Raw genomic sequence first — 12,379 nt, forward strand, 5'->3', positions numbered from 1 at the left:
AATGCCTATTCTTGTCCGTGATTGCGGACAAGAATAGGACATGCTCTGTCCTTTTTGCGGGGACACTTAACGGAAGTACAGATGCGGACAGCACACTTTATGCTGCCCGCATCTTTTGCGGCCCCATTGAAATGAATGGGTTCTCACCCGTCCCACAAAATTGCGAAACGGATGCGGCGGATCCTTGAATGCTGTCGTCTGAATGAGCCCTAATTCTGTAGGAGTAAGCTCATGCAGAGACACACTGCATTATAAATCAGCTCCTGCCAAAAGAGCAGTGTCCATGATGGGGAATCACGCTCGCACACGGAGCGTGGTATCTGAATACTACATGTTCATCAGAAACAGCCCTTAGGGTATGTTCACATGACAGATTTTGACTGTATCAAAATCCACCGCATATCCCACAGCGGAAATCGCTGCGGTTTTTTGCCATGGGTTCTCATTTTGAATGGTGCAGCCCAACTCTCGGTTTAGCTTCATTGAATCTACATTTCCAAGCAAGGTGTCCGGTGGTAACACCAAGAATGGACATGTATGGTCTGGAAAGCGATACAGGAAAAATACTGGGCCGCATGAACTGCAGAATGGCCTACCATTGAAAACAATGGGAGGTGGATTTATCGCAGTATTCCACACCGAATCCACATTGAAACCAGTCCAAAAAAACATTGTGTGAACATACCCTTATAGCTGGCACAATACATAGGGGCACAGCAGGGCCCAGCTGTTTCCTTTTTTTCCAATAGCAAACTAGAGCCTCCCTAAAAACTTTTCTTCAAAGCTGAGCATATGAAATAACAATTACTGAAAAGTAAATAAATTAATATCATTGCTCATATGCTGCTGCCGTGGTGACAGAAATACATTTGGGACACTGGATAAAGTGATATTTATTACCACGGTCCACCGTGCATTTTAAGTCATAACCACGCTCCTGTAGGTTTGACCTGCGCATGCGCGAGTTTCGGCTGCCTCACTTACGCCTTTGGATCACGGCGTTAATATGTAGGCGGGGTTTAGTTGGCGTGTCATACCGCGCATGCGCTGAGCCGCCGCTGTTTGTTATTGTGGGCGGGTTGCGGGTTGTATGTGGATGTGCAGTTCGTGGACGGCCTGGAGGATTGTTGTGGCCGGAAATCCGTGATAGAGAGGAGCCGGGAGTAGGGACATTGCGGAGTGACAAGAGCTCGCTGTGCTGTCTGGTACAGGCTGTCAACAGGCGGCGCTGTGTCGTGTGACGCGGGCGGAGAGTGGGCCGAGGCCTCGGATATGGATCCCAGGAGACTCTGAGGAGACGCGCACAGGTACCGTACAGCATTATAGTGCGGGGGGCCGCACCGGGGACTTGTGGGGTGTCGCCTGTCACCTCTGCACTGCTAGTAGGACCCGGGGCCTGCCGTGCTGTCAGTGGGAGGCCCGGGCGGTATGCCAGGCAGACCCTGGATGCCACTCTGCCGGGGCTGCCCATGCCAGTGATGATGTGCCTAGTTGCCTTATCAGTGAGTCCTTCATGGGTACAATGGAAAGCTTCATCCCTCTTGACCCTGTGGGTGACATATGGACGAGGGCTCCCCACCCCTTGACCCTGTGTGCACTCCGTCCTTTACCCTGCCCACCACATATCGAACGGGATGACCACTCCTTGACCCTGTGTGGGATTATGGAAGTGGGCTCCCGGTCCCTGGACCCTGTGTGCATTCTGTCCCTTGACCCTGTCTGTGATATATGGATGAGGGCTCCCCACCCCTTGACCCTCTCTGTGACATATGGATGGGGGCTCCCCACCCCTTGACCCTCTCCGTGACATATGGATGGGGGCTCCCCACCCCTTGACCTTGTCTGTGACATATGGATGGGGGCTCCCCACCCCTTGACCCTGTGTGCGACGCATGGATGGGGGGTCTCCCCACCCCTTGACCCTGTCTGCGACGCATGGATGGGGGGGGGCTCCCCACCCCTTGACCCTGTCTGCGACGCATGGATGGGGGGGGGGCTCCCCACCCCTTGACCCTGTCTGCGACGCATGGATGGGGGGGCTCCCCACCCCTTGACTCTGTCTGCGACGCATGGATGGGGGGGCTCCCCACCCCTTGACCCTGTCTGCGACGCATGGATGGGGGGCTCCCCACCCCTTGACCCTGTCTGCGACGCATGGATGGGGGGGCTCCCCACCCCTTGACCCTGTCTGCGACGCATGGATGGGGGGGCTCCCCACCCCTTGACCCTGTCTGCGACGCATGGATGGGGGGGCTCCCCACCCCTTGACCCTGTCTGCGACGCATGGATGGGGGGGCTCCCCACCCCTTGACCCTGTCTGCGACGCATGGATGGGGGGGGCTCCCCACCCCTTGACCCTGTCTGCGACGCATGGATGGGGGGGCTCCCCACCCCTTGACCCTGTGTGCGACGCATGGATGGGGGGGCTCCCCACCCCTTGACCCTGTCTGCGACGCATGGATGGGGGGGCTCCCCACCCCTTGACCCTGTCTGCGACGCATGGATGGGGGGGCTCCCCACCCCTTGACCCTGTCTGCGACGCATGGATGGGGGGGGGCTCCCCACCCCTTGACCCTGTCTGAGATGCATGGATGGGGGGGCTCCCCACCCCTTGACCCTGTCTGTGACGCATGGATGGGGGATCCCCTGTTTCAGTTGATGTGTAACATTAGAACTTGATCATGTGGAGGCCGCCTGGCTTATAGGATGTGATGAACAAAACACTCACAATGGCTCAGATGTACTAATCCTGTAGACCGGCTGTGTAGACCTGCACCAGATGTGTCCCAGGGGCTCAGGCTGGATGATATATCTGCTGCAGGGACACTTTTCTATGTATGCCAACTATTGGTTGGGTTACTTTGAGAGAAATTTTTATGACAGAATTGTTGCACATTGTAGGCCACACCCCCTTTCCAAAGTTCTGCCCCTTTCTGGTAAGCCCCACTTTTACTTACTGTAGGTACAGCGGTTTCAGGTTGTGGCGGTGCACGGTAGGTACAGCGGTTTCAGGTTGTGGCGGTGCACGGTAGGTACAGCGGTTTCAGGTTGTGGCGGTGCACGGTAGGTACAGCGGTTTCAGCTTGTGGCGGTGCACGGTAGGTACAGCGGTTTCAGGTTGTGGTGGTGCACGGTAGGTACAGCGGTTTCAGGTTGTGGTGGTGCACGGTAGGTACAGCGGTGCAGGTTGTGGCGGTGCACGGTAGGTACAGCGGTGCAGGTTGTGGCGGTGCACGGTAGGTACAGCGGTGCAGGTTGTGGCGGTGCACGGTAGGTACAGCGGTGCAGGTTGTGGCGGTGCACGGTAGGTACAGCGGTGCAGGTTGTGGCGGTGCACGGTAGGTACAGCGGTGCAGGTTGTGGCGGTGCACGGTAGGTACAGCGGTGCACGGTAGGTACAGTGGTGCGAGTTTGGCGGTGCACACTGGATGTACGGACTGCTTGTGGTGATTGATGGCGAACACTGCTTTATCTGGCACTTGTTTCCATTCTTTCTTTAATCTTCATGCCCTTCTAATGTTGGATTAAGTAATCTTCACTATTATATAATCGCTGAGTTGGCAGCTTGTGCTCCATTACCAGGTCTCCTACTGCTAGCATTTCTCTAATATATTGTACGAGATTCTATTCTCAGTCGGTGGGCCATCGAGCCTCCCAAATCTCTTGTAACGTGCACCCCTTCCCACGCAATAATAATGGTGTGGTCTCAGTATCATACTGACCACGGCGCCTAAGTGTTTTCAGAAAGGGTAGCCCATTGGCATCCGGCAACATCATTGTGGGTTAACCCCTTAAGGACCATCCACTTCTCTAAATGAGCACTCCTGCTGTAAGAATGCATTGTAATCTACAGCTCCAGTTCTTAGAAACTGCCTTTTACTCAGCAACCATGATCGGAGATGGCTCCAATCCCTGCTGTTAACCCTCTGATTGCTGCAGACTGTGACCACATCATGATAAGAGGCTGGGTAAGCCCTGCAGTAATCCCACTGTTAGGGCACACTATTTTTTCATTAAAGGGGTTCTACACCTTTTGACTACTGATGATCTATCCTCTGGATAGGTCATTAGCATGTGATTGGTGGGGTCTGACACCCGGGCCCCCCTGCTGATTGGCTGTTTGCGAAGGCAGCGGTGTTGATAGTAACGCCGCAGCCTTCTGGTTGTTTCCCGCAGGCCAGGAACGGAACACTACGGAAGCATTACAGAGAGCTTCCTGGGGTTCCGTTCCGTGCCTCCGCACTGCAAAAAGATAGGATATGCTCTATCTTTTTGCGGAACGGAGAGATCCCGGACCCATTCAAGTTAATGGCTCCACGATCCCCATGCCGCTGGCCACGGTCATGTGAACAAGCCCTTAGGTGTACGTGATGATACATTTGGTGATGACATAACGTGCATAGACGGAGGCCTCCTTATCTCGCTGTCATACAGGAGCCTGTTGAGAAGCCTCCTAGAACTTTCCTGTGATGTGTCTGGGTAAGATGAGATTCACACACTGGGACAGGCCCCTCCGCATGAGGGGAAGTCTCCTCCCCGGCCGCTTTCTGTGATTGCCTTCTGTGGGCAGACATGGCAATAAACCTGAATTATATTGCATTCGTAAGATATCTGTGCAAAGGGCTTTAGTTTACAGTCTGGTGACGCCTGTGGTTTATAAAGGTGAAACCCTCAATGAGTTGTCCAGGATGTTACTATTGATGGCCTTTGAACTGCTCGTCGGTATCTGATCGGCAGGATACGTCCCCAGCACCCCCACCTGTTCTGCAGTATCTGGCACATTGTGTAGTGGACGGCGCTCTGCTCCCATTCACTGAGACAGCTGATCGGCAGGGGTGCAGGGTGCCGAGCCCTCATGGCCAGAGAATAGGCACCCTAAACGTAGAGGGGACCTGACACCATAACGAGCATATTGAGCTATTCACATCGCTGCCAAGGTTCAGAAGCGTGTTTTCTTGAAAGTACCTGTGCCAGTGGAGTCACTGGGGCGGTCTAGCCAAGTCACATACGGTAAGTAGTGCTGGTAGTCCCACCCTCACTGTTCCCACCCATCAGCGCCTTGCTGGATCAGCCGAGCTTGTGATGCTGTGCGGTTTCTCCAGGTCCCATCCAAGTGTCACACAGCCAACACTATTTCTGTACTTGCCGCTACCTCTGCATTCAGTCGCAACCTGGATGCGGCAGCCGTCGGTTGCCTGGATGAGATTGTTAGATGACTTATCTTGAGAATGGGACATATGTGCTTCAAAAACTTCATCTCTTGGGATACATTTTAGCTGCTGATTCACTAAGGGTACATTCGCATGACTGGTATTTATGGGGCCACAAAAGATGCGGACAGCACACCGCGTGCTGTCCGCAATCCCTACTTCCATACCCTTAGTCTTTTTTTCTCGCTAGGCCTGATGCCACCCTGTTCCCGCGATCAGTAGGGTCACAGCAGTTGAACCCCTAGAATTGGATATTGATGGCATAGGCCATAGATGGCCAACCTGTGGCTCTCCAGCTGTTGTAAAACTACAATTCCTACCATGCCCTGCTGTAGGCAGTCTTTGCATGCTGGGAGTTGTAGTTTTGCAACAGCTGGAGAGCCGCAGGTTGGCATAGGCAATGGACATCCTGATGGGCTGCATGTTCATCCATATCATCCTGATTTAGTGACGTAATGAAAAGAGTGGTCATTTTAGGTTCTGAGTGGTGTAATCCTAGGTTCCCCTACAATTAGGCAGGCGCTCCTAATTTCTTTGCTGTTTAGAGCCATGTATGTATAGTGTTGTGTAATCCTCTGCAGATCCATGATAATTAACATCCTTCATTTTTGTTTCCTTTAAAGCTTGACTTCAGTTTGCCGCAAAGGGAACCAACATGGGTGCAAAAGAGAAACTAGAGGCCATGCTGAATGTGGCCCTGCGCGTTCCAAGCATCATGCTGCTGGATGTCTTGTACCGTTGGGACGTCGGCTCTTTCTTCCAGCAGATCCAAAGAAGTAAACTCAACAACAACCCTCTCTTCCAGTACAAGTACCTGGCACTCAACATGCATTACGTCGGTACGTCCTTCCTTCCCAAGCACGCCCATTGTGTTATACAATTTAAAGGTGGATTCACACGGATTTATTAATTTTTCCCCCCCAAAAAAAAATACATAAAAAAGGTCATAACCATAAGTTATTTGTAGGACAATAGAAAACTATAAAGTCTCCAGCATACATTTTTTTTTTTTTTTTGTATTGCCTTTTTAAGACTGTGACAAAAAAAAAACAAAACATGAATTTCCTGGTGTTTTTTAGAAGCCAAGAAAGGCCCTAAAAAACTACAGTGTGGCAGCACCCTACGAGCACTTCTAAGCTATGGCATGCAGTCATTGAGGTCACGGATCAGCCAGGTATACATAGGCGTGGAATGCGGATCAAGTGTTTCAGGCTCTCTGTGTACTTTGCAGATGGATAATTGTCTCTTCTCCATCTTGAGGGTTGGCCAGGATGTGGTGCAGAGCTGACTGTGTTACGTGCAGTCTGAACTGAGGCAGACGGCTCTCATGAGGGTTGTCTAAGGGGGTTGACACACGATCAGGTGTTTTTGGTGCATTTTTAGGATCCAAAACGAGAGCGGATGGAAAAAGGTGGAGAGGTCCTTTCTCCCTTAATACTTTCTTTCCTGTCATGATCCACTCCTGATGTTGGCTTCAAAAAGCCTGAACGTTTGGCAGCACCTTTAGACACCCCTCAGAACTCGGGGCTCTCCAGCTGCTGCCACACTACAACTTCCATCATTCCCTGGGAGTTGTTGATTTGCACCACCTTGCGTTAGGCCAGTGATGGGCAAACTGCGACTCTCCAGCTGTTGCAAATCACTGCGTTAGGCTATGATTAGATCTGCGCTAATATTTCCATTCTTCTCCGTTATGGAAGCAGTACAGAGAAAGTAATGGAAATGATGGGGTCCTCGAGTTTGTCATGGGGCCTAGCATTTTACTGCAGCAGGTTGCGCTATTTTGTCTGAATATGAGGTGCCTTCAGTGCTGATTATTCTACATAATATACAGATTCCGGTGCTTCCAGTGGTAGTCGGAGAAATGAGCGCACACCGTTGACAGGATATTGGCGTTATTGTGACAATCTATGGGCAGTCTGTGATTAATTGGTGTAGTTTGATTTGCTTGTATAAAAGAATCTCTAATGCACTAATAGACAAAAGAAATTACTCATTAAGAACCTGCAGTTTTTTTTTTTTTTTGTTTTTTTTTGGGTGTGTAAACCACTGATTAAAATGATGTGTTCCATGGTTCTATTTAAAGAGGACCTCTCCCCCCTCCTGACGTCTGTTTTAATTACTACTTGCATTCTCCATGTAATAACGATTCTGGAGCATCTATTCTTATGACTGTGTTGTGCCATTCCTTTATTATTCCTGCTAGAAGTTCTGAATGAATTGCCAGCAGCTTGCAGTAAAGGTGCAGAGGGGTGTTACCAGCTAGGGGGTTTGTCCCTTCATCAGACACACCCACTACTGGTAAGGCCCAGCAGTATCTTTATTGCAGACTGCTGGCAATGTATTTGTGAACTTCTAGCAGGAATAATACAGCAATGGCACAGCATAGAGTCATAAGAATAGATGCTCCAGAATTATTACATGGGGAATGCAAGTAGTTACTAAAACTGACATGTCAGCAGAGGTGAGAGGCCCTCTTTAAAGAGGTTCTTCAGTACAGTGCCTCCTAATGAACACGCCTCAGCTGCGGCAGGTCCTATTTTTGAAAAGGATGAGACAGATATGGTAGTTTTCTGTGGTAAGTTATGAAGAACATTGGGATTTGGCTTTACGTTGCCTGACAAGTGACTTGTTTAGTCCCTGGTATTGATGTGATGGCAGCTGTATTAGAGCTGGCAGTCCAGTAACTAAAAAAAACCTTCTTGGGCTACTTTCACACTAGCGTTTTTACTGGGTCCGGCAGGGTTCAGCAAAAATGCTTCCATTACTGATAATACAACCATCTGCATCCGTTATGAACGGATCCGGTTGTATTATCTTTAACATAGCCAAGACGGATCGTCATGAACTCCACTGAAAGTCAATGGGGGACGGATCCGTTTTCTATTGTGTCAGAGTTAAACGGATCCGTCTTGCTCCGCATCTCAGGATGTAAAGCAAACCGCAGCATGCTGCTCACCGGTATGAGCACAGAATGCATTTTGGAGCACTCCGTTCTGTTCAGTTACGTTTTGTCCCCATTGACAATAAATAAGGAAAAAATGGAAGCGTTTTTTCCTGATATTGAGACCCAATACCGGACAATATTAACGCTAGTGTGAAAGTAGCCTAAGTTTTTAATCTTTATTTTCCCCTTTATCTGAAACGAGGATATCCCAAAACCGCTGGCGCCTTCCGCACTCAAGTATATTTGCAGAAATGCTTATTTCAATTTTCCACTTCTCAGCCGAATTCACCAAGTGCCAGAAAGTGATTCCAAACCATCATCTGACTTGGAAAATTTTCTCCTGGAAGAACAAAGTATTTGTGTCTGAGTTTTCCGATTTCTTAAGACATTCTATTATTTGAGCACGTGACATCTTTACTCGTTAAAGACACAGCACATTAGAGGTGGTCATTTATAAGTGGCCTTGGAGAACACAAGGAAGCCTGTGTCATTCTTAGGGTGCATTCACAGGACTGTAAGTCCACAAAAGTTAGGACATGTCCTATACTTCACTGCAGCATGCAGACCATGGACTCATTGAAGTTAATGGGTACGTACCATTATACCGCGTGCGCACGGCCAGTATCCGTATATTGTGGACCGCAAAACACTTAGGGGGAGATTTATCAAACTGATGTAAAGGAAAACTGGCTTAGTTGCCCATAGCAACCAATCGGATTCCACCAAAGGAGCTTTGAAAAATGAAAGGTGGAATCTGATTGGTTGCTATGGGCAACTAAGCCAGTTCTACTTTACACCAGTTTGATAAATCTCCCCCGCTTACAGTACGAAGGTGCACGGCCACAGATCCCAGGATCCCGGGGCTAGAATATGGCAGAGTTGCGCAGTTTTTTATTGATCTATTTTGGCATGCAGCCAGTGTTATCATCAGGACCTCCTCACTAGGGTCCATTCACACGTCCGTAGTGTATTGTGGATCCGCCATACACCTGGCCGGCACCCCCATAGAACTGCCTTTTCTTGTCCGCTACTGCGGACAAGAATAGGACAGTTCTATTTTTTTCCGGAGCCGCAGACCGGAAATTCTGGGCCGCGCTCCGGAAATGCGGATGCAGACAGCACACTGTTTGCTGCCCGCATCCATTCCTGCCCCCATAGAGAATGAATGGGTCCGCACCCGTACCGGATAATTGCGGACACGTTCTACGGACGTCTGAATGGAGACTTCGCCACAGAAGCACGAAATGCTACATGGTGGCCTATTCATTTATACTAGTCATGTAAACTGATCATTGGAGGTTTCAGCAGCCTGCTGAACACCAGGGCAGCTTCTTTGGAGAAAGGCATTTCTAGTTGGGACAACCCCTTTTAAAGGAATCTTTCACTAGAACCAGACCCCTTTAATATGGTATTCCCACCTTAAGATGGCCACACGCATTAGAATAAAGAAGTCAAAACCTGGTCTACCATCTAGTATTGTTCTCTCCCCTGACTGCAGATGTCTGGGGAGAGGATCAGGCATTTGGATTTCAACATGTCCAGTCCTCTTGGTGAGGCTTATTTGCACACTTGGCTGGGGATGCACGTGTATGGTGCAGTCGAAGGAACGAGCATTTGGCTGACTGCTATCTAAGATGTATGACCAGCTTTAGACATTTCTGGCATGACCACAGATAAATCTGGTTGTTGGACGGGAGATTAGAATTCTGCTGTATAAGGTGCAGATTGTATACGGCTTTATAATGTTCCGCACTTCCAGCGCTCACAGATGTAGACTTTGTACAGTTTGTTGGATGGGATCTATGTTGTAGGTCAGCATCTTTCAAGCCTCCGTCTCATGGTCTGCTGACAGGACACATATTGTATTGATCTCATTACCCTCCCATCTCATGAGTATTCCAGTCACATTGTCCTTACCGATTGCTTGTTCTCCTTGCAGGTTACATCCTGAGTGTTGTACTTCTGACTTTACCTCGACAACACCTTGCAAAGCTGTACCTATACGTTGTAACCGCTTTACTGCTCTATACTGGACACCAGATTTCCAGGTGAGAACCAGCCACTGCCCTGGTATCCTGCGCTGCTGGCTTATGTATTACAGTTGTATCCATTGGCCATCAAACCCCAGAATCTTAGAATGAAACTTGCACGTTATTGTAGTGCGACTTCACCTTCAGGCTAAATTCACACGAACAGGAAAAACAGATGTCGTACGGCTGTTTTCAGAGCCAATAGTAGTCTATGGGGCTATTCACGTGGCCATTTTTTTTTTTAACAATCAGTGTATAGTAGCCATTAAAAAATAGAACATATCCTGTTTTTGGACATTTTCACAGTCAGACGGACCCCACTGAAGTCATTGGGTGTTTAGACAGTAGTGCACGCATCTAGTGGCCTTTCAGGGGTTAATAAAATCCCCCGTCCACTTGAATGTAAGGAAACACTCGCTCTGCAAAGGGGGGACTAGCGTGGTGACGTCACATGTCAGGTCCTCCTCCCTCCAGTGCAGAGTGAGTGTTCCCTTTCGTTCAAGTGGATGAGGTGAGTTATTTTATTTTTTATTTTCCACACTATTGGGGGCAATTTTTATACTGGATAGTGCCCTTTTGGGAGCATTTTACATAGATTGCACAATGAGGGGGGGCCTTATACTGTGGGGGTGTATAATATATACAGAGGGCTCTGCAGTGGTTTGGGATGTTAATAAATATTACATTCATCCCGTTTTCAGAGCCGTTTTTTAGCGAACCATAAAAAGGATGCAGAACGGAAAAATTGGCTAGAAAATGGATGCATACGTGCATGCAGAATGGGCATGAAAAACTTGCGTTTTTTTCCCCCACTGTTGTGTTAATGTAGCCTAAAGAGTGGGGGTATTCCTATTACTAGTTTATACCGTCCCTTAATGTTCGGTGAGGATTCAACCTCTGGGACCCCCGTGAAATTGTACATGCTCCTCTATCCACTTGCTGTGCAGTGAACTGAAACTCCACTCCATTTACATTTTCCTCAGAACATAGACAGAGAGTTCACACATACGTTGACTTGTCCGGTTTTCTCTTCTGTCAAAGGAACAGAAAAGCAAAAAACAGATCTGTTAAACGGAATAAATTATTGGTACAAACAGCTTCCCGTTGTAGACGTCATCCATTGTCTTTAACGGTGTGGAAAAAAAAAACTCCATTCCACCATATGTCCATTACTTATGGCGGAAAGAAAACTTCTGCAGACAGGTTTCCGCTATTTCTGGCAGGAAAAAAGTTGTGAGTGGACACTAGCTGCTCATAAGTGATGCATGGAAGCACCTATTTATAACCCAGGACTTATCCATCTATTCTCCTGAGAATACTACGGGTGCGTTCACATCACCGTTGCTTTCCGTCCTTCTGATCCATCGGAACAGGGGGAAAAAAAATCAGATCTGTTATTTTGAGCATCAGTTATGATCAGTTTGTCACTTCTGTCAGATATCAGATATTTTTGGCAGGAGAAAAGGTCCTGCAAAAAGTACTTTTTTGCTCTCCAAAAATAACTGATCTCTGACTGAAGTGACAACAACAACAGATAAGGGTACTTTCACAATAGCGTTTTTTTTTTTTTTCGGTATTGAGTTCCGTCCAGGAGAGCAATCCATTCAGGATGCATTACTTCAGTCCATTTTAAGTTTTTTGGACGGAGAAAATACCGCAGCATGCTGCACTTTTATCTCTGGCCAAAAATACTGAACACTTGCTGGAATGCTGGATCCGGCATTAAGTGTTCCGGCAAAACGGACCCTGCTTTTCGGTCTGCGCATGCGCAGACCATTAAAAGTGCAAAAAAAATTAATACCGGATCCGTTCTTCTGGATGACATCGAAGAGACGGATCCGGTATTGCAATGCATTTGTCAGACGGATCCGGATCCATCTGACAAATGCCATCAGTTTGCGTCCCGATTGCCTGCCGGAATCCTCTGCCGCAAGTGTGAAAGTACCCTAATATTATGCTCAAAAAAAAAAAAGACTCATCAGGTATGTTTACTCCAAACTGATGCTCAAAATAACGGCTCAGTGTTTTTTTTTTTTTTTTTTTTTTTTTTTTTTTCTTTAATTCTGAAAGATCAGGAGAACGAAAAGTTAAACAGTGACGTGAATGTGTCCTTAGGCCGTGTTCACATCCGTAACAAGAGGATCCGGCTGCCTGATCCAGCACAAATGTCAGCTGGATCAAAAAACGTTGCA

At 48.3% G+C, this 12,379-nt stretch overlaps 1 protein-coding gene across 1 annotated transcript in view; it reads left to right on the forward strand.

Annotated features, from left to right (window-relative positions):
- Window positions 1-1,043: 1,043 nt before the first annotated feature.
- The window catches only part of RNF145 (ring finger protein 145), a 50,288-nt gene continuing 38,952 nt past the window's right edge, over window positions 1,044-12,379 (forward strand). Inside the window, exons 1-3 of the mRNA XM_040439849.1 lie at window positions 1,044-1,307; window positions 5,834-6,049; window positions 10,097-10,205. Coding sequence (XP_040295783.1) covers window positions 5,866-6,049; window positions 10,097-10,205 — 293 coding nt within the window. The 5' untranslated portion in view covers window positions 1,044-1,307; window positions 5,834-5,865. The remainder of the gene's footprint in view (window positions 1,308-5,833; window positions 6,050-10,096; window positions 10,206-12,379) is intronic.

This window comes from Bufo bufo, chromosome 1 (genome assembly GCF_905171765.1).
Source record: "Bufo bufo chromosome 1, aBufBuf1.1, whole genome shotgun sequence".
NCBI classification, from domain to species: Eukaryota; Metazoa; Chordata; class Amphibia; order Anura; family Bufonidae; genus Bufo; species Bufo bufo.